This window comes from Calonectris borealis, chromosome 7 (genome assembly GCF_964195595.1).
Source record: "Calonectris borealis chromosome 7, bCalBor7.hap1.2, whole genome shotgun sequence".
NCBI classification, from domain to species: domain Eukaryota; kingdom Metazoa; phylum Chordata; class Aves; order Procellariiformes; family Procellariidae; genus Calonectris; species Calonectris borealis.
The window spans coordinates 41,874,590-41,895,940 of record NC_134318.1 but is presented as its reverse complement, the minus strand read 5'-3'; the positions used below and the strand labels follow the sequence as shown (position 1 = coordinate 41,895,940).

At 44.1% G+C, this 21,351-nt stretch overlaps 1 protein-coding gene across 1 annotated transcript in view; it reads right to left on the bottom strand.

Moving 5' to 3' along the window:
* Positions 1 to 21,351, bottom strand: part of PTPRE (protein tyrosine phosphatase receptor type E) — a 107,452-nt gene that overhangs the window by 36,428 nt on the left and 49,673 nt on the right. The window contains exon 2 of the mRNA XM_075155290.1: positions 1,692 to 1,801. Within this exon, the coding sequence (XP_075011391.1) occupies positions 1,692 to 1,794 (103 nt within the window). The 5' untranslated portion in view covers positions 1,795 to 1,801. The remainder of the gene's footprint in view (positions 1 to 1,691; positions 1,802 to 21,351) is intronic.

The following is a 21,351-nucleotide window of genomic DNA, read 5'->3' as shown; positions in this document are numbered from 1 at the left end:
GTATTAGATAATCTTATTTTGGAAGTTTCTATACAGCAATGCATTTTCAGTGTGCACGTACTTGTCTGTCAGACAAAACTCTTCTTCACTTCTCACTGCAAAGTAATGAAGGTTTTGATATTTGGAAAAAAACAGTTTAGTCATACTAATCATTTCTAACTTGTATCACTGAAATTAAGATTTAATTAAAACATGGATGATAAGATTACTCTTATCTATATTATCATACTTAAATTCAACACAATTTTGAATTAAGCTTTGAAGTTGAACAGCATCCATGGAAAAACTCCCTTTTTACTAATTTTATTGAACTTCTGGGAAGTGATACAACTAACAGGTTACTTCCCTTTCCCAATTCCCAAATTCTTACATATTCAGATCAATATTAGTAACTTGTTTTTCTACTGCTCCAGGTGCCAGACAAGAAGCAGGGCACTGACAACCACTTGACAATATTTCAGCAGAGCCATTTATCAGCAATTTTATACTTAGCTAAGTTTTTATTTATATTAGCAATTTATTTATTTTGAAAGCCCTAAGGAAAACAACACTAAGATTGTCATTACACCAAAACGAAGTGGCCATCAGCCATGCCTGGCATTTGATTCTTGCTTGGCTCTCCTTCCGTACGGGTCTAAAGTTCACAGGCAGATTAAAAACCAACCAAACAAACCAAACCAAACCTCCTATAAAAACTGAGTGTCAACAACAGTCACCTGAAAAGTTACCGAGATTTCACCACACTGTTTATACGCAACATCATCAGCTTTATTTCCCTTCAGCCAAGCCCTTGGAGCAGCTATCCCTTTGGAAATCCCTCTCCGACCTGAGCACGGCATCACGCACTGCCACCGCCTAAAGAGCGAACCACTGTGGGATAAACACCCCTCACCAGCACAGGGATTTTGAAGGTCGCTAGCTAGGATTATGAAGGATAAGGACAATGTGCAAGTAAAATATATCATCCCATCACAGAACATAATAGAATCAGTAACTTAAATAAAAAACCCCAACAAACCCTTTTTTGAGCCCTTCTCCAGGACTGTAATGTGTTAGGACGTAGTTGTAGGAGGGCTTGAAGCAAGAGGAAGAAATTCTGAAAATAGAAATGAGGATGAACAAAAGATGCTGTGGTGGACCGGTGAGTAGAAGATTGCTCTCAAGCCTTTGAAAAAGGCTTCTCTATTTTTCACCTGACCTCATCTTATGCAGGACACCTGCACTGTTATCCATCTCCTCAAGTCTTGCCTTAGACAGCTCATATCATTAGAAAACACAGAACACATATAAAGACTGTAGTTCCTCATCATGTTTAAATATGTTCATCCTGTTGTCTGATTGATAATTTCTTTATTTCACATTATCTGTGTCCACGTCCCATCACGTTGGAGATCCACAGTGACAGCTCCTGGGGCGTGGAGAGCTTGCAGCCCAGGCAGGAGGAGACATCCTGTGCTTCTCCACCTCTCCCAAAGCTATCCCCTGCACTTCCCATACATGGGAAAGAGAAACTAAAGTGCACCGCACCAGTCGTATGGAGATCAAATACAGAGGTCATCCGGCAAGATTAGAAGCGCATTAGTGGGGTCAAAGTCCTGGAAAAATATCCATGACTGTGTCACCAGTGGGACCTCACCAGGAGTCCCTTTCCACACCCACTCCCATCCCTGCAAATTAAGTGACGTCCTTACTTGTTGTCGGTGGTGGTTTGGGCAATTCAGTTCCATTGGGCGGTAAAGCTTGCGCGAACAGAAAACTAACACAGAGCAGCAGGAGCGAGCAGGAATGTTCCATCCTGGACCTAGAAGAAAATGAAAGCAAAAGAGAAATTTTCAGGTCAAATTACTATTTCATTTTTCCCTCATGTCAGAACAAAACTAAAAGAAAAAGCAATGTTTACTTTACATGAGGAAAGATTTAAAACTTGTTTTATACTCTCCCATTGCCTTATCGCTTAACTTTCAGTTTTGATGCAGAAGGAAAAGGAAAATACCAGTTGCGCGCACTAACAATTCATTAAGAATGTTTTAAATCCAAGAACGGGAAGATAACGCTCAGCCACCGTTCAAAGACAGCAGCAGAAATCAGACCAGAAAAGCTACTCTGTATCAGTAAAACACAGCAGCTGAGGACACTGAGGCAAGGAGTCTGGAAGTCATTTCCATAGATAAGAAGAAAACTCGTAAGTATCAGCAGCTGGAATCTTGAGAATAAATGCAGATCTTGAGAATAAATGCAAAAATCACGTTTTTTTGGTGGTTCCTGCCATAATTGCATGCATTATACCTTCTGCAAAGAGCACGAGCAGGAGCAGCGTGGGCTGCAGGGAGGGGAAGGCAGCCCAAAACCCCAGCGTGGCCAGACCCTGTTGCGAGGGTCCAAGCGACTTTCCTCCACAAGACCAATACTTCTACGCCGTGTAACTTCCACACACAATTTTGGCATCACAGATGCCTGGAGACCGAAACAAAGAGGAAAAGCTTTTACCACCAAGCAAACCAGTAACAACCACAAGGTTTAACGTACGTGTAACAAGCACCTCTCAGAGTTTCCTTATGCCACCTTGATTTCCTATAGACATAGACGTGGTGCTTCAGAGATACACTCCTTTGGAGAACACGTGTGCCACAGCTATGAGTCTGTGAGCTATAAAGCATTTCATCAGAGCCTTCCAAATATGAGAATTTCAGGTTTCATGAGACCAGAAAATAATTTCCAATGTAGAGAAGGTTAGAGAAAAGGTGTGCTGAGAATGTGCTGCTGCTTTGAAGACTATCACGAAATTCAGGGAAATTAATAAATGTAGATAAATGAGCTGGTCTAGAAATACTTCAGTCCCTCTAAATTGAGGTTTATGTAGAAAAAATAAATGTTATTATTAATTTGCTGTAAATTTATTCAGTCCCTAATAAAAACATTAATTATAAGAGGCTGCCATCCCATCCCTTAGCTGGCCTTGCTTGATTTTAAAATATTTGCTTTGGCAAAAACAAAACAGACGAGCATTGCTCTCTGTATTTCACAAATGGCAGAACACATCCAGATGGTGGCTCTACATCCATTGCTAAAATTATAACCACAGCAATACTGCACCACAAAGCTCCCCGATGTTTCACTATAATATATCTAATATTACAATTTCTGCAGGACATTACATAGTATTGCCTAACAACAGAAAAAAAAAAATCCAGGAACGTGGCAGTCGTTAGAATAACCATTAGAAAATCCTTCCTTTCAATGTAAAATGGGATAATCCACCAGAAACAATCTCTGGATAAGCTCAAATCTACAAAAAACTTCTGTAACAACAACTTTCACACCACCTTTTTGCTGCTCTCACGTGTGTTACTCAGAAGTGAGCCTTATTCCCACCCTCTCCGCTATACCTAGGACTAAAACACACCTCGTATTCTTTAAAAGAAAGAAACAGACTTAAAAATTAATCCTCTCGTGCTTTGAAGGGATGTCAGCAGTAGCAAGGCTCTGGCCAAGCCGGGCACAGGAGCTGCTGAGCTGAGGGCACCAGGAACCGCAGCTGCCTTAGGGAGCACACAGACCCTCAAGGAAGGGCACAATCTCATCTGGTATTACAGTTCATTACTTATTTTCTTCTTCAAGGCTCTGCAAGACACAGAGCAGCCCTTCCGCCCGCTGAAAGCACTTAAAGCACACTCAGTTTACCAAGGTAACCCCTTCCAGAAGGGATTGCAGGATGCCTTCTATCCATTGCCCCTAGGATGCGACTTTAAATTCTTCCAAGTGATACAAGAATACAGGAGTAAGAAAAAAATGAACATGAAAGTAAAAAGACATAATATATTTTTTGAGGAAAAAAAAAAGTGTAAAACTTTTTTTACCCTTAATAGCATTTCTTTATTCTTGCTCCGCTTCTTACAGTTTGGAAGCTCAATGGATCTAGCTGAATTTTTTCTTTAACATAATGAGTGAAGAAAGAATAATAAAAAGTATTAGCAGCCTCAAACTTAATTTTCTTACATTCCTTTTGCTTTTTTCCAGTCCAGCTTCCTACTGACAGATTTCCTCATTCAATTCCTTCTACTACTGTTTATAATTTAAGCAGCCTAGCTGTCTTACACTAACAGGCTCAGTAAACAGCCAGTTAACCCCGAACTAGCCATTCTTGGGATTAGACAATTAATTATGCATAACAGCTTACTGCAAAACGTATTGGTGTTACCATCGCATGCAGACCCCGTCTGACAACTGCGACCCAGCTTTGTCGGCTCAGCCTGGCAGGGACCCATCCTCTTACTCTGAAACAGTCCAGCTTCAAGAAATCGCTTTAGCCAGGTCTAACTAGATAAAATCAAAACCATTTATAGTTTTCTACGACAGTCACCATAGTAAGGGACCAGACTGCTATCAGTTATATGAAGTTTTATAGTAGGCTACTTGGGCTGAGTTAAACAAATATATGTTCTCAGTCTTGTCTATCTGTTGTAAGAGTTGACTAAGAAGTTAATATTTCGATGTTGCAGGAAAAAAAAACCCAGGCTGTATCTAAAAAAAAAAAAAAAAAAATTTAAGACAATCACCTGCTCTAAAAACCTGCAAGTCATTGTGAATGTTTCTGTTCAGCAAAACAAACACCCCCAGTGGAATCTGGTGTAATTTGGAAGCAACCCATATTATAAAAACTCAGTAAGGCTACATCGTATTTCGCATTATACATAACCTTCCAAAATTTCACAAGTTAGAATTATAAAGCAATAGTACACTGGAAGCTCAAAAGACGCAGCAGCAGTTCATATAAACTGAAGGGAGGGGAAAGGAAGGAAGAAGATTTGGAAATCTGGAATAAAGCCAGAATAGAAGTGGAATCAATAGGGAAAGGGCTGGCGTTGCCAGGAACGAGGTGCTGAGCGCCGCACTTCACTGTCTGTAATGCTTTACACCCTCGGCAAAGGCTGCTTAAATCCACTGGACTTTCGGGTAATCAATTCTGGCAGCTATAGCGAGCTGCTCTGCTGAATGATTTTGCAGCGCGGCGTTGAGTTCACCGGCTCACCATTAAAATACATCCGGCTCTTTAAAAAAAAAAACAATTGAAGTTGCTGGCAGGTTTCCAAAAGACTGGAAAGTGTAAGGAACATCAACGTTTCTCACAAAATTTGTTATGAGGGTTTTACAGATACAAAACCCACTCCAGACATCTTGTATCTGTTCTCTTGAAAGTGATAAAGTATAACTTAAGTATACAGTGGATGCTCCACAACTTAATCAGAAATAAACACATCTACAAAGATTATGCAAATTCTGGCATCTCATTTTTATCCGAAGCACTTTGTATTTCTGCTTGCTAATGAAAGAAGGATTAAAACTTATAGCAAATTAGGTGCTGCAGCACAGAGGCAGATGCAAGAGACCAAGTAGTCAGTACTCCTCTTCAGACTGGGGTGGATGGAGGTGAGCACGTTGCAATAACATAAAAACACTGTAAGCTTTACTGTGTATGTATTTTTATGTACTTCACATACAGGACCGCAACGATGTATTTTTGAACCAAAAAAACCCCACCGCCACAGACACCGCAGCATTTTCCATCCTCAAGAAGGTACAATGTCATGATACAATCTGTTATTAAAAAAAAAAAAAAGTAAAAAATAATAATAACTCCTCTCCAGAGAGACCAGGCAGTAGAAAAGCACTGCTGAACATGAAAGGACCACCACATACTACGAAAGAAGCCTCTTGATAAAATCGGAAAGGAAAAGATCCAGGTAGAGACATACACTGTCATTATTAGAGGGCTTTGCTGTAAGGTAACTGCTGTCCCGCCTGGAAAAAGAAATAGGAATTGCTTTCATAACTGCATGGGGATACAACGCATTTTTATCTACTTACATCCTACTACCTCCAGCCTTCATTTCACGGATATGCGTGGGTAAACGGCTCAGGAACTTCAGCTTTAACTCCATGGACTAATATCTTTTTGTAGTGAAGGATTCTTAGCTATTTCTGATTATCTGAAGCCTTAAAAAGGTGCCAGAGATTTCTGTTACAACCACAATTTTGAAAGTCTGCATTGTTACAGATAAATGCTTCTAGGTCCATCAGAGAACTTGATACCATGACAAAAAAAAAAAAAAAATCACCGTAAAATTGCACAGCTAAGTCAAATCCTGCCAAGGAGCAGAGCACTTGAAATCTAAATGCAACCCAAAAAGGATCGGCTCAGAAATGAGGGGAGCGCGTGAAGCCTGTGCACAGCTCTTCCCGGCATCGGGACTGCTGCCACCGCTTCTCGCACGGCCCAAGGAGACCCCACGGGGGATGGCCCCGCTCCCCAAAACGTGAGAAAACAGCATTATTTTCAGGGATTGCTAGGTTAATACACACGCTTAATTCCTATTTTGGCTACAGAACTGAATCCCCATCTAACCTGACAGCTTAAGAACAAAACCTGGGTTTTCAGAAAACACACTAATAAAACCTTTGTCACGCTGTGCGGCATTGCTACAGCTGTGCGACTCTTTTCAAGGAGCCTGATGCACAAGCCGGTTAAATAGATACCCACTCCCTGCATCCTCCTAACGCAGGAATAAAATAGCGAAACATCCCAGCTAATACAGAGGATGGTGGAGAGACTGTTGAGTTTTGGTTTTTTCCCCCAGGCTTTAGTATCATGCAGCTCCGGTCATGCCCTAGCTTTTTAGTGCTAAAAAAGTAATATTCTAAAGGATAAGCACCCTCAATTCAGAAAATATAATTAAAAACGAGAGACCTGAAAGCATTATCACTGTAGGTTGACAAATGCGTTGGCACCTGGGACGTTGGTCATGCCAAGCGCCCACCCAAAAAAGATTGATAGTTTTAAAAAAAAAAAAAACCTCAAAAAAGGGGGGAAAGCCACCCTCTCTCCTCGCTCTCTCTTTTCTCCTTTTGCTCCTCTGGCTTTTCACCCATAAACCCCCAAACACGGCTGGTCCCACCGAAGAGCCTTAAGCCCCAGTGTGGTTTCCCCAGCTGGCTGGGGGGTTGCCCTACCTGCAGCAGGCAAGCTGGCACGGCCGGGACCCCCCCGGCCGGGACCCCCGGGCACCGGGAGCAGCTCTCATCGCCCATTAGGCTGACCGCAGCTACTTTCTCTTTCCTGAAGCTCTGGCATTCCCACTGCGTCTCCGCCGACCCATCTTAGCACACCAGGCAGCACCCAGTTACAGTTTAACTGGAATAGCTCTTGCGTGACTTCATTCTTGGTTAGGACTTTATTGCATCATTATGTCATAAGGTGGGTAAGAAAGCATTACTGCAGCATTTCAAACAAAATTATTCAATTTTGTTTTTAGAAAATAACTGGAAAAAAGAAGTGCAAAGGAACAGGTGGGAAGTGGGAGCTCGCATGAAGACGAATTCAAGACACGTGGCTTCACGATAACTGAATAAACAGCAGAGGGTAGCGCCGGGTCCCAGTGGACCCCCCCCAGCCGAAAGGCCAGGCTCTCCACCGCCGTCTCCACCTCGGGCAGTCGGCACCAAAGCCCGTGGAGCAGCTCCTGCGCTCAGCTCCGTGGGCAAGCACCTCCCACCACTCCATGAGGCATAGCTGGAAACAGCTTTTCAGTATTCCCCTTGTTTGGGGTAACCCTTCAATAACGATTTGTTACCTGGCGTTGCACATTAAGCCCCAAATCAAATTTCCAGAGGTTTGGTAAAAGTCCCATGTTTTGACCTGCTTTAAAATTTAGGAGCTTTAGAAAAAAATGAATATATCGGGTATCTTTCCCTTTTCTTTTTTTGAATCCCTGCAATTCTGCCTCAGAGACTTAGGAAGACCTAAAATGCAGAGGAAAAAAAGAAAAGGACTTGCGCTATCCGTTGAGGTGTGTGCACGTGCGTTCAGTGCAGCCCAGCAAGCAGCACGAAAAGTCGGGCAGGGACCCCTCTGCTTGGGAAATGTTCCTCGAAATTCAGCCACGCGGTCTGCTGGCCGTTCCTCAGAGGCAAGTTAGAAAACACCCTTTGACGAAACGTTAAATTTCATCATAAAAATGTACTTTTTATGGGACCATCTACAGCACGCTCACTGTTGGGTTTTTTGTTTATATAAATACAAGCTTTGTTTCTGACCTCTTCAGAAATAGCAAGAGAATTTAAGGGATAAATATCTAATATTTAAAAGCATGTATAATTTAATGTAACTGTTCACAAAATTATATCTGACAATAACAATTCCTCATGTATTCTATACAAATACCTGCAATAAGATCATTTAAAGGAGATGGAAATAATTAGATTAAAAAATACAAATTAGAATAATCGATTACACGTAAGAGATTGAGTGAGGCAAAGTACCAATTAACTGAATAAAATGAATTTCCATTTAGAATAATGAAGCTTGATAGACTGTCTTACTTGCTCAGTCACTTCGTCTCTAATTCAGGTAGACAAATTATTACATTTGCTTTCATTTTCATGTAAGAGGAGGTCAGCATATGCAGCACAGAGTATGTGTGTGACAAAAATTTACAGCAGACAGTCGAGAAATGATGATTTCTGATGTGCCAGAGGCTAATTCCTCAGGTAAGCACACAAGCAATCTGCATGGCACACGCATTCATGGACTACACGCAGCTTAACAAGGATTTATAGAGAAAATACGTTACCTGTTCAAAAAGGTTATGTTGAAAGATATGCAATACAGCCAAAATTTACCACTTTCATAATAGTAATTTTTAAATTCTACTGACCTGATACAGCTGGTCCTATCTCTCCTTCTCAGTATCACGAGCAAGTCTCAAAACCCAGTCTACCATGGCTAACACTAGTTCAAATCCATTTCAATTAGCAATGCTGAGATCTCCAGTGAATATAAATCACTGGTTGTCACCAGCAGATTAAGCACTGCATTAGCAGGTCTGCTCTGAAAAGAATTAAATGACAGTGTTGACAGTGGGGTTGACATGCCATTACAAAGTGACATTTGCCACGTTAAAAACGGTGAGGAATTTTTCAATCAATCGGATTCTACAAATGCACCAAGGAGCAGGAGGCGGCAGTGGCGAGTATGACGGGGATCTGTTTTCTTCTATTTCCTTGGGTTTTTTGGTACTATTGCTCACCAGGGTCAGATTCGAAGCAGTTATGAAGATATGCTATGTGCTAAATCGTATTAAAAAGAGGATCGGTTGAGATGTGTTTAAAACCAGGAACATAATGAACTTTGACTGCAGCCTTCATTTTGGAAAACTATGCATATCCTGCTCATGTATTACTAATATATATGTATCTGCAGCCCCATAGTTCTGCAAATGAAGGAAAAAAAAAAAAAGAGACATTTATTTTCCATGCCATGCTGAGTGGCTCTCAATGAAGCAATACAAAGGCTGTGAAGATTTTGGGACATCATATCTAAAACCACACAGGTCAGACTTGGAATAGACAGTTTTCATATCACAAAAATATCAAGGCCAGGCTGGACAGGGCTTTGAGCAACCTGGTCTAGTGGAAGGTGTCCCTGCCTATGGCAGGGGGGGTTGGAACTACATAATCTTTAGGGTCCCTTCCAAGCCAAACTGTTCTATGATTCTATGAAAAATTCAAAATTAGGAAAAGCGCACACAAAACAGAGAAGGAACTACAACATCAGAGAAAGAGAGAGAGAGATGAAAATTATTTGCAAATTCAAAACTGTATTTCCATGCTGCAATAAAAAAGGTTAGGATGAGTAATACATTCTCTCTCTCACAGACAAACATTTACTCTCAAACACTTTTTAAAGAACTCTTTTGCCAGTTGTCTGACCAGCTTTTGCAGGAAACAACAGTCTCAGCAGTGCATTTCTGAAGTAGTCATAATCCATCTCCGCTGGCTAGCACTGAGACCCATATTGATTGAGCTAGGGTAACCCAGTCCACACTAACCAGAATAAATGAAATATAATTAATCAGGATGAAGCCAGCAAGCAGATTATAATTTATAAAACAGCCCCCCACCTGACGATGCAATGACCAACACGATTTGTAGATGCAGCATTATTTTCAGATGTGATGAGTACCATTACGGGTATCTGTCTGTCAAGCCCAGGCTGCTATAACCAGGAGCTATAGTTCCAAAGTCAATGCACCGCGGCCACTATTCCACAACTTTCTTACCTGATGTACAGGAAAGTGTTTAAACATTCCTGAAAATTTAAACAAAACTCCTGAAGTTCCTTCCGTTATTAAAAAAAAAAAAACAACACAAAAAACCAAACACAAATACTTATGTTAACTAAAAAAATCCCCTAATAATATATTTTTAAAAGATTCATACCTGTTATGTCATGAACTGAGGCTTTAATCACTAAGGAGGAAGTTAAAATAACTCCTATCTAAAGCTAAGTGTAAAGTCCCACGATTTCAGTGTAATTAATTAAATGAGTCATCTTTTATTTAGGTGTTTACACAACTGCAAGGGGATTAACTCTAAATACAACCAATAGAGCCGTAAAGTGCTCAATAATGCGGCGGAGCAGAAAGGGCCTTCTTTGCAAAAGGCCCTTGAGAAATGACTGAGGCCGTTCCCTCACCGCAGGCCGGACCAGCTATACCTACCCTGTCCCTGACATGTTAGTCTGAGGCGTGCATCCAAATCTCCAGTGCTTCAGCATCCCTCAGCTCTCTATTCCAGTCATAGAATCATTAGAATCAGTGAGTCATTAAGGTTGGAAAAGACCTCTAAGATTGAGTCCGACCGTCAACCCAACCCCCCCATGCCCACTACACCATGTCCCTAAGCGCCTCATCTGCACGTCTTTTAAATACCTCCAGGGATGGGGACTCCACCACTTCCCTGGGCAGCCTGTTCCAAGGCCTGACCACTCTTTCAGTAAAGAAATTTCTCCTCATGTCCAATCTAAACCTCCCCTGGCACAACTTGAGGCCATTTCCTCTCGTCCTATCGCTGTTACTTGGGAGAAGAGACCGACCCCACCTCGCTACAACCTCCTGTCAGGGAGTTGTAGAGCGCGATGAGGTCTCCCCTCAGCCTCCTCTTCTCCAGGCTGAACACCCCCAGTTCCCTCAGCCGCTCCCCATCAGACTTGTGCTCCAGGCCCTTCACCAGCTTCGTTGCCCTCCTCTGGACACGCTCCAGCACCTCCATGTCCTTCTTGTCGTGAGGGGCCCAGAACTGAACACAGGATTCGAGGTGCGGCCTCACCAGTGCCCAGTACAGGGGCACGATCACCTCCCTGCTCCTGCTGGCCACACCAGTTCTGATACAGGCCAGGATGCCGTTGGCCTTCTTGGCCACCTGGGCACACTGCCGGCTCATGTTCAGCAGGAGGTCAACCAGCCTTCTCTCCTTCTTTTTATTTTTATTTTTTAAATTTATTTTGCCTGTGGAGAGTCAGCCCACCGCTCCTTCCCCCACCCAGAGAGACGGATTACAAACTATTCCCATTTGAGTTTCCTAAGCTTGAAGACAGGCATCTCCCTTTAATCATCTCTTCTGTAAACTCATTAACAGCAGCAATTCTTTCAGTCTCTCCAAACAGATCACTTCTAAACCCTGGTAATTCACATTACTTCTGGACCCTCTCAGCCCAAGATCCTTCCCGAAGTCCTGATGCTCTGGGTAAGACCTCATCAGCCCAAAATGCAGGGGTACGACCAGTTCACTATCTCATAGGTTCATATATTTTATGCACCATGATGTGGGAAGGATCAGACAGGTCCTTTCCTAAGTTCTCCTGTGGAGGCAAACTACTTCAGCAACTCGCACGGTGCAGCTGATGACTCCTGCTTCAGACTTTGCAACTGCTTTGCATCTGCATGCCGTCCTCTCCACAACGTTTCCCTAATTAGCCAAGATTGCTTTGAATGCCATTAATACAATACTTCCCATGCAAGCCAAGCCATTAATAGACACAATACATAACAACATCCAGGCTACTGTGAAGGCCACACACCTGCACTCTTCAGGGTACAGTTTTTCCAATTAATAGCTGCTCTGAAAGCATCGGTTTCATCACACCCGTCTTTTCCTAACATGCTTCTGGGAAAGCATCGTCTCTGAGACAGGCGCAAAACCCCACTACAACGTCTACAGGTTCTGCTGAAATCCATAAGGCATGTTACACTGTCACGGGAAAAAGCCTGATTTGACAGGACATGTCACTGCCTACACATCTTTCCAGCAGTTTCCAGGGGTTACTGATATTTAATTGTTTCGGTATTTTTCCTGGGAATGGAGTTAAGCTGAACCTCCAGCTCCTCCTCGTCTCCTTCCCAAAGCTCACACGTCTCCTGGCCCCGGCGAGCTCCCAAACACAAACCACCTGCAGATCACTCCTGCCCGTCCCCAGGGCACCTAATTTGAAAATGCTTAACTTCACCTGAGTGCTAATTAGTCCTTCCCTTGCCGCAGCCCGAGTTCCCAGCCCCGCACCCCTGTCCCCACGCGGCGCTGGCGCCTGGTGGGTTTGGTTGCCCGTTCCCCGCCGTCCCAGGCAGGGCAGGCGCTGAGCATCCTCCGCTAAGCCACCGCTCTTCCATACGTTCTTTCACCTACCTTTAGCATTCACATCTGCAGCCCCTGAAGGACCGTCTCAGTGATACTTAAGCCCAACCACTCGCAGTCATCTCGTGAAGGTACAGATGTAAAGGAGCGGAACAACATCAACTCTGCAAAACCAGCAGAAATCAGAAAATTCACGAGAATTCTCTTTTCAGTCCCAGGGAGAGACGCTCTCCCTCGCATATTAACTGCGATGCACGGTCCTGCCCTCAAACAGCAAACAGCAGCTCCTCGCCGCAGTGACAACCGTGACCTGAAACGCCAGGTCTGAGCCCAAATTCCACTGCATGACAGCTTCAGCCGGAGCAGAAGAGGCAGAAACTGGAAACCAGAACAGCAAACCCTGGAGCTCTGAGGACCACCACTCCACCCGTACGCATCCCGGTGTCACCACCCCGATAACCCCATCTTACCCGCTGTCCATGCCCATGTCACAGCCAGCCGCTGGCAGGTGACTCCATACGCAGGCGCGATTCTCGACCAACTGCTTCCACGCAAAGCACAAGAGCTGCTGTAAAAGTACTTCCTGAGCTAAAGGAAGAGCTGAATTAGTTGTCTGCTGTATTTAAATTGCAGTATTTCTGCAGGCTCGTCAGATAATCCTCTAACGTGTATCTCTCGTGAATGACATTTTTACAGGAAGAACAAACTGTTTTCAGCTTGTTGCCGTTTTCTTACTTCTACCGTGCAGTTGGGCTTGGACTTATTCCCTTTTTTTATGACCACTTTCACCATTTCCTTTTTGCTAACGTGCCCAGTTGCAGCAGCGGTTTCTACAATGCAGGGCTGCGTGCATGAAAATTAAGAACGCCTTGCTCTTAGTCATTAGCAAAACGACTTACGGAAAACAAGTGATACCTGCTCTAACTACTGCTGAATTTATGAAATAGTTAATAGAACTTTTCATATCGCATTAGCGGTATCATGAGCCACGTAATTTTATATATAGAAAAGCTTATCATCAGTGAGGAGCCAGCCCCCCCCGGCCCCCCTTTGCCAGCACAGGAGAACATTATATCAGCGTTTTGACGAATATTTGAATACCCCCGGCTTTTGGAGTGTACAAAGAAGAGCCAATCTATTCAAAGACAGCATGGGAGAAAAGGCCTCGTCTTATTTTTGGCAGAGGAGGTTTATAAATTGCCTGGGCTCTCACTCTAACCTCGACTTGCCCCGTCAATCCCTTTCCTACCCCGAATCCCTAGAAATTCTAGATCAGAGGCTAAATCCTAAAAGACACTTTAAAGACAGATGCTCAGCACAGAAGAAATTACATCCAGATAATGAGTTCCAACTTTAGAGTGAAAAGCCCTGGGCAAATCCGTGGCTGTAACTCCTGGTTAATGAGAGGGGCCGCGGAGGCACAGGCAGCGCGGGCAGGATGCCAGTGCTGAGTCAGCGGGAAGCCCACGCTCCGGCCACTGCCACCGACGCCGTGGCACGGTGGCCCGGAGCGGCACGCAGAAAGCAAGCGGTTGTGAGTCTTGGGTTGGTGGTGGCCCACCTCGCAGGGCAGCGGTGACTCCTGGCCGCCGGTGCCACGACCGCACACCCACGCCCCAGCCCGCCCACGGTCCCCGGGGGATGCTAACACCAGCCCCAGCGCGAAGAGTTGCCCAACACCCAAGCGGAGGATCAAGCCACAAAAGATTGAGTTGAGATTAAAGCACAGAGAATGATTATGGTGAAAATGAAAGAAAAAACATTTGATTATTTTAAAAGTGCATGTTGTCTATCATTATGTCTATGCCACAGCCATTTTACGTTCCTATTTCATATCCAAATGTGTCTCTCGATGCATAAATATTCATTGTCTGTCCTTCTTGGTCTCATTTTAGATAAATAAAGATCTCTGCAGCAAGGCTCTATTTTGAATTATTTACTGTATTACCTGCAAGCTCACCAAAGGAGTGAGTTCATTAACACAGAAACACGGAGAAGGAACAGAGACTTAGCAAACGGACTAGTATTTTCAAGGCACTAATCAAACGGTTCAACATCGGCCAACAAAAAAGTTCCAGGACTTCCTTATAAAATCTTACAGGAACAAACATTTCAGGAAAAACACCTCAACTGATTTTAAAATCTCATTAATATCTTCTAAACAATTGCTACCCATACCCCAAATTAATTACGTTTTACTGAATACATATGGAGAACCTTTCAAGCAAACACAAAAATTTGCATTTACATTTTTACAAGTTGCCAGCACCCCCCTCTCCCAATAGGCCCGTGCTGGAGACTGCAGTCACAAATTAGGGTCACCTTTCCCCGTGCATTGTCAGCAAATCAATCTGTGACGCCTTTCAACCAGGGCTCATACATAAATTAGGCAGTCTGCGATTGATTCGCAGGAGAAACCCTCGAGCAGTGGAGTGAAACACCAATAAAATCTTACAATTAACTTGAGAAGTTGCCTTTTGTTCCATCCCAGTGGTCCTTTTATTCTTCAGTTGCAGAAAACATATCATCATACAGATGCTCCCTTGTAATAGATCTGTATGAATATTTAAAATTGCTTCTTGAAAACGAAAGCTAATTATATATGATGGAAAATACATACAGAAGAATTATATACCGCATAATGGCCAGATTAAATGCTTGTGTTTCAGCAGCAAAGTATTTCATTTTGGAGGAGAGAAGGGGAGGAAGGGAAAAACAAAAGCACAAATGTGTGCCCTGCCTGCATATTCAGGCAAAGCAGAAAAGGAGAATGTGACATCTGGATGTCTGAGAATTCATTTGTAACACATCAAGAAGGTGTAATACAGAAAGGAAAGTAGCAGCGTTACGGCTTAAAGCTGTTCAGCCCAGCAGGGCTTGGAAACCTTACGGGTATATCCAAAGTCTAGCGTGGCTTTGCGTTGCAGAAACTCAAACCCAACGTCCCTGCGGCAAAAGCAACGCTCAAGCTCCCAAGTTAAAAGCTGGATTTCACGGTGCGTCCAGACACGGGGAACTCAGACACTGCTTTCGGTGCCAGCACTAGCCTTGGCCATAACGCACGGACAGCGTGCTAGCTCACTCCTGATCCTTCTTCTGCTTCTCTAACTCCACCACGACCTCAGCTCCCTCCACACCAAGTCCTCAGAGCTCGGTGGCCGAGAGCCCCACGTCCCACTGTGAACCCCACAGCCCCTGGGGTGGGAGGCAGCACCAGGGGCACTCTTCAGAGCCCATCTGGTAAACCAGTTGTTACCCGTGAAGAAAAGGTAAGCAGCCAAGCCTTGGGCATATTATTCAGGGTCAACTCCATTGCTTGGCAAAATTTAAAGATAGAAGTATTTTTTCAAAGCTGGAGATTGAAATGGACGCTGTCAACGTTGAAGTTAATAGTAAAGGTTCTGCTTGGCTGGTGTGGGAGGTCAGCTCGCTGGTGAGACAGGTCAGGAGCTCCAGCCCCACCACAAAGCTGGCGTGGCTCGAGAGAGCTCAGAACTGCTCCTTCGCCTGGTTTAGGGCTGGAGATAGCTTCAGAGCTGCTCAGACCTGCCTCAGGTAACCCGCTCGTCCTCCTCTCCTCCTCCATGCTCGGTGTCCTCCATGGGATTCCCCTGCTCTGCAGTTAATGTGTCCAATGTGTACTTTGAGAAGAATAAGTTATTGGTTTTAAGCCTTCAGCTGCTTCTCATGTACAGCAATATAAATTTTTAGCAATTGTATAACTGGAGAAATTGTAATGGTACCAATGTGTTTCAAGGCTTCTAATTACTCTCATCAGCTCTGCACCACATCTGCACATGGCTGACACCCTCCTCCAGCACGTTCACTGGGGCACAGAGCTGCCACGACCGAAAGGAAGAAATTTTTTAGGATGAGGGTGGTGAAACGCTGGCACAGGTTGCCCAGAGTGGTGGTAGATGCCCCATTCCTGGAAACATTCAAGGTCAGGTTGGACGAGGCTCTGAGCAACCTGATCTGGTTGAAGATGTCCCTGCTCATGGCAGGGGGTTGGATTAGGTGACCTTTAAAGGTCCCTTCCAACCCAAACCATTCTATGAGTCTATGAAACCTCCTCCTCCCAGCACACACAGGCACAGCTCGGAGGCAATGCCAGAGGGGCTGTATCAGCCTGACTGCTGCTCTAAAACACAAAGGCTTTGACAGCACAAGGCTCCACACGTTCTTGTACCTTTTGTCTTCCTACCGCCCCGCTTGTTCCTACTTACGCCAACACAACCATACATCATACTGCCAACCGATCAAGTTAAAACGAGGGGGAGAAGGAAGGAAAGCTTATTTTTTTCTTAAATCTGAACCAGTTTAACGATCAAACTCACAAACGTAGCCCAACCAACGGCTGAGCCAGCAAAACCGGGGTGCCCACGTGCTGCAGAGCAGGCACAGGCAAGGGACCGCAGACCAGCAGCAGTAAATACAGGGCAGGGCATCCCAGGCTGGGAACGGTATCTGACCCAGCCTGGTCAGGAGTAGCTTGGCCATGCCTGCAGATGACACACGCACTGCAGGTGGGTTTCCACATCTCTCTTTGCTTACAAAGACTGTTCTTTCGCAGCCTCCTTGGCAGAGCTTGCGCAGCTCTGGACCATGCTGATGTCCTACAGACAGACAGACAGACAGGTACCTGCTCTTCAAGCTGAAATAATGCCTTAACAGACCTTATTCCCCGAGGCCCCCACCCCAGGCTCTCCCGTTTCTTTAACCATGCTTAACCCTCTTCTCAAGTCCTGTTATGACCTGTCCATATCTCTGACCTGGCCAACGTGGACCCCCGTGTCAGCAGCACGGATGCACCATCCACACCCCAAGCTGCCAGCCAGGCAGGAGCGACTGCCACCAAGCCACGGGCATCCCCCACGGCCGGGAACCCAAACTGTCCCAGGAGAACACCCTTCTATGGGGGTCTTTCGATATAGCTTCCTCACACTGAGCCAGCTGGATCCAAACTCTAACAAGGGCACGAACCAGAATCTTTCGAAATGCAAGAGAGCAACACGATAAATGTCACTTTGGGGATTATTTTTAAAGCTAAAGCTAAAGGAGTTCTTGATGTTCAAGCTAAGCCACTCATCACGCAAGGTGAGCAGAGGACCACACTCACTTCGTACATCCCAGGGGCTCGTAGAATGCATCAGCTTCAAAACAGCACACACCGCAGCTTACAACAGGCAAAAATCCGTACTCTTTGTAGCCTTTTTTCCTCTGCAGCTTCCACTTAGGAAATGTGTGTGTGTGTGTGTGTGTGTTTGTGTGTATATCTCTCTCCCCAATTTTTTCCAAATAAGCACTAAAACTTTAACTACTAAGAGTCACCCCATAACATTTATCCTTCATACAACCTAATAGTCTCCTGAGACTGACAGCAGTCACAGCAAACCAGCAACCAAACCACAGGTTAATGAAATGATGGCCACGTGCTACTTGGGAAAACCTGCACCTTCCAAAAGCACTTCCCATTGACCAGCCAGGCTACGCGGCAAATTAAATGCGTAAGAAACAATTACAAAGCTACTGAAGCAAGCTGTGCCAGATGTTGAACTTACGCCCCCGATAATTTCATGCAACACCTGTTTTGTGACTGGTGTCGTATCGTAATAACAGTGTGCGGAAACGTGCACAGAGATGCAAGGGTAACATCTGTTTTTATATTAGTTGCTTGCTGAGCATTCATCAAAAGCCTGATACTCCAATTATTTCTTTGAAAGACATCGCTGTCTCGGGGACAGACGGCAGCTCTCTGCTCTTCCAGCTCCCCTGCACTAAGAACTAAAGCAACAGCAGGGCCTGCATTACATAGATATCGTAGCATCTGTCACCAGTGTTCGGTATTTCTCTTCTCTGTGACATTCACTAAGTCAGCAGATATATTTACTTTATATAACTAAATTTATGATATCAACAGCAGCAGATTTAATTCGAAATAAGGCTTTGGGACATGAAATGCATCTGATTTTCTCATCCATTATTAAGTTCTAGGCCTGCTAATAAGCCATTTATCTCAAAAAAAGATTGTTACCAATGCAAATGTCTAGGGATAGTAAAGTTCTTTACAGCCTAGAGTCTCAATAAACTGCATTTACTATTAAAATTAAACTAGCAAGCCTCTGAGTTATTAGGAATGTAAAATCCAAGGCCGCAGCGTGGTTTGCGCAGGCAGCTCTCGGAGCCCGCGTTGGGTCCCAGGGATGCAGGCACTCAAGCCTGCCCACAGCACCCCTGGGCAGCATCCCTGGGATGCTGCGTGCCTGCATCCCCGGGACTCCCCCCACACCCTCATGATTCACGGCAGGAGGGCAGATCGCTGCCCCGGGCACAACTCCGGCATCGCCACAAACAGTGCTGGAAGCGTTAACACGTACTGTTCTTCTGCACTGGGAAAATAAAATCCCTCCTGAATAAGCTATCTGCAACTCTTCATGGCATAACAGAGGATTAAGGGTTCTTGGCAGGGGGGAGAAGATTTATCTTTGCTCAAGTCTGAAAAAGAAGAATTAGTATCATAAAAGAGGAACAACAACTAAAAAAAAAAAAAGTTAACCCCACGAGGAAAACGCTGATGCAGGCTGGAAAAGCCACCAGATAGATAGAAAAATGACATTAGTAATAAACTCTCTAACACTCTGTGCTCTGCAGCAGTTGGGAGGTTAAATGCAGCAAGAACTCCTACCTCCTCCCCGTAATACCATCTCTGATGGCAAAACACGGACGCTAGACCGTGAGGGCAATTCACCACTGAAAGCACGTCTGCAGGAATGCAGTGAATTTTCCGTCATTTCAGCTCAGGTGAGCATTGGACTGGTAAAATACATGAAAAACCAAGAAAACAGTATTGGGCTGAGCAAAGTCCTTGAAGCATCTTTTACAGTCTGAAGCCTTCTCCAACTTTAAGCTTGCCCTGGATTTGGAGAAATGGAAATCTATTGGAAGATATTAAAACAGAAAATCAAATTACTTTCATCTCTTTGAAAAATGTCCTCTCTGAGACACGTGTGATACTCGGAGCCTGGGCAGACGCTCCCCGACGGCACTTTGCCAAAAATTAACCTTTTTCATAGAATGAGAAAAATGAGGGAGTAAGGGGCAGGGCAGGAAGGCACAATTTAAATGTCTGAATTTCCATTTAAAACACCTGCATACCATTCAAAATTAATAATGGTGGCCACACATTCTTAAAAAAATATTTCAGTAGTCGGAGCTCAGAGAATATTTTCCAAATTCAGATCATTAGACAAATCAGTCAACTCTGTTTTAAAGGAAATAAAAAATAAAACCCACTAAGACAAAAAAAAGAAATTCGAGTCTGATAAAAAAAATACTTTAACATCTCTGAAGGACAGCACATGGCCTGCAGCTGCCTATATTAACAGGAATCATTTTTAGGAGTCAAGACTCAAAATTCTGCTTTTTTAATACCTTTAAAAATCTATCAATCAAAGAAAAGAATGATCAGCAAGAAAACCCCAAACCAAAAGAGGATCTCTGCTCAGGCAGCAAGTGAAAAGCTACCAGAGCTTTGCTGATAACCCCCAGAGCCGGCCCAGCCCCCCCAGAACTGCAGAGCTCCCCCCGCGCCAGCCTGCGCCTCAGCCAAGAAATGCCACAGAACTGCCAGGAACGGGTGAGATTTTGCAGTTTTGTACAGGTCATCTACAAAGTATAGTTCGAGCTATATTGTGCAGTTCAACTGCACAATGGCAGCAAGCTTCCTAAAAAAGACATTTAAAAAGAAAAATTAATTTTTCTTTTTTTTTTTTTTGTTAGAATTAACGTAAGAAAAAGGAACGAGAGCCTGGACGCGAGCTGTAATGCAGCAGAGAGAGATCCGGTGGTTTATCGCTAGGGAAAAAGAGGTTTCCTTTTCTCCAGCTGACCCAGGATTACAGCTTGACTTGTACTACATTTCTATAAATGTTGCCAGGAAAGGAAAACCAACCCCCCAGGTATAAATGGACAGAGATTTCTCGTGAAGCTTCGCCCAGGGAGGAAGCAAACAGCACTCGCTTTTGCAGTTCTTGGGCTCTCAAAGCCTCCTCCGCGTGTCGTAACCCTGCTCTCCTCGTACAGAGGCGTTTCACCCAAAATACACACACACCACCTCGTTTTCCGTCTCCCGGCTCTGTGGTACAACTCGCGCTACCTTTGAAGAGAAGTCTTCACTCAGAGGAACATCTCATTTGGTACGAGTCGGGTTTACGAGCCCAACTTAGCAGCTAGCCAACCTGGGCTGTATCCAAACAAATGGCTTGAATCACTCACCCTTTTTCTGCGGATTACAATATACCAGTGCGCTGGAATTAAACATGCCAAATGTTTTGTTGTCTTATGTAACTGGCTTTAAAATACTCTGGAGTTAACGAACAGGCATAGGCAAGTATTGCTTTTTCACCCTATTAGCAAAGTCTCCTTGCAATGGGACCAAGGAACGGTAGCTGGGAGGAGATGAAGGCACTGATAAGAAAATAACGGGCGAGATTTTGGGTCTAGAAACATCCTGCGCTGTTGTATATCATTTTCCCCTGTACTTACTGACTACTAAAGGACACAGGCACTCTTTAGTATAAGCTGCGTGATATATACAGTAAGCTTTAAAAAAATCTTTACATTAAGCTTAGAAAAAAGGATAAAGCTTTGTACAAGTTTTTCCTCCCAGCACTACTTGCACAGTTAAGCTTAAAAATTGAGCTGTAAACTTTAATATGATGCTAGATATCACCTTCAAATTACATGACAGCTGAAGACCATTTCAGATAAATGATTCTGAAATCAAAGATACAGAGAGTTGGGGTAAAATCTACCAAGGAAGATGATGATCTCCGATGGTTGCACTGATAAAACATAGAGCTGGATGAACTACCGACAGCTAGACTG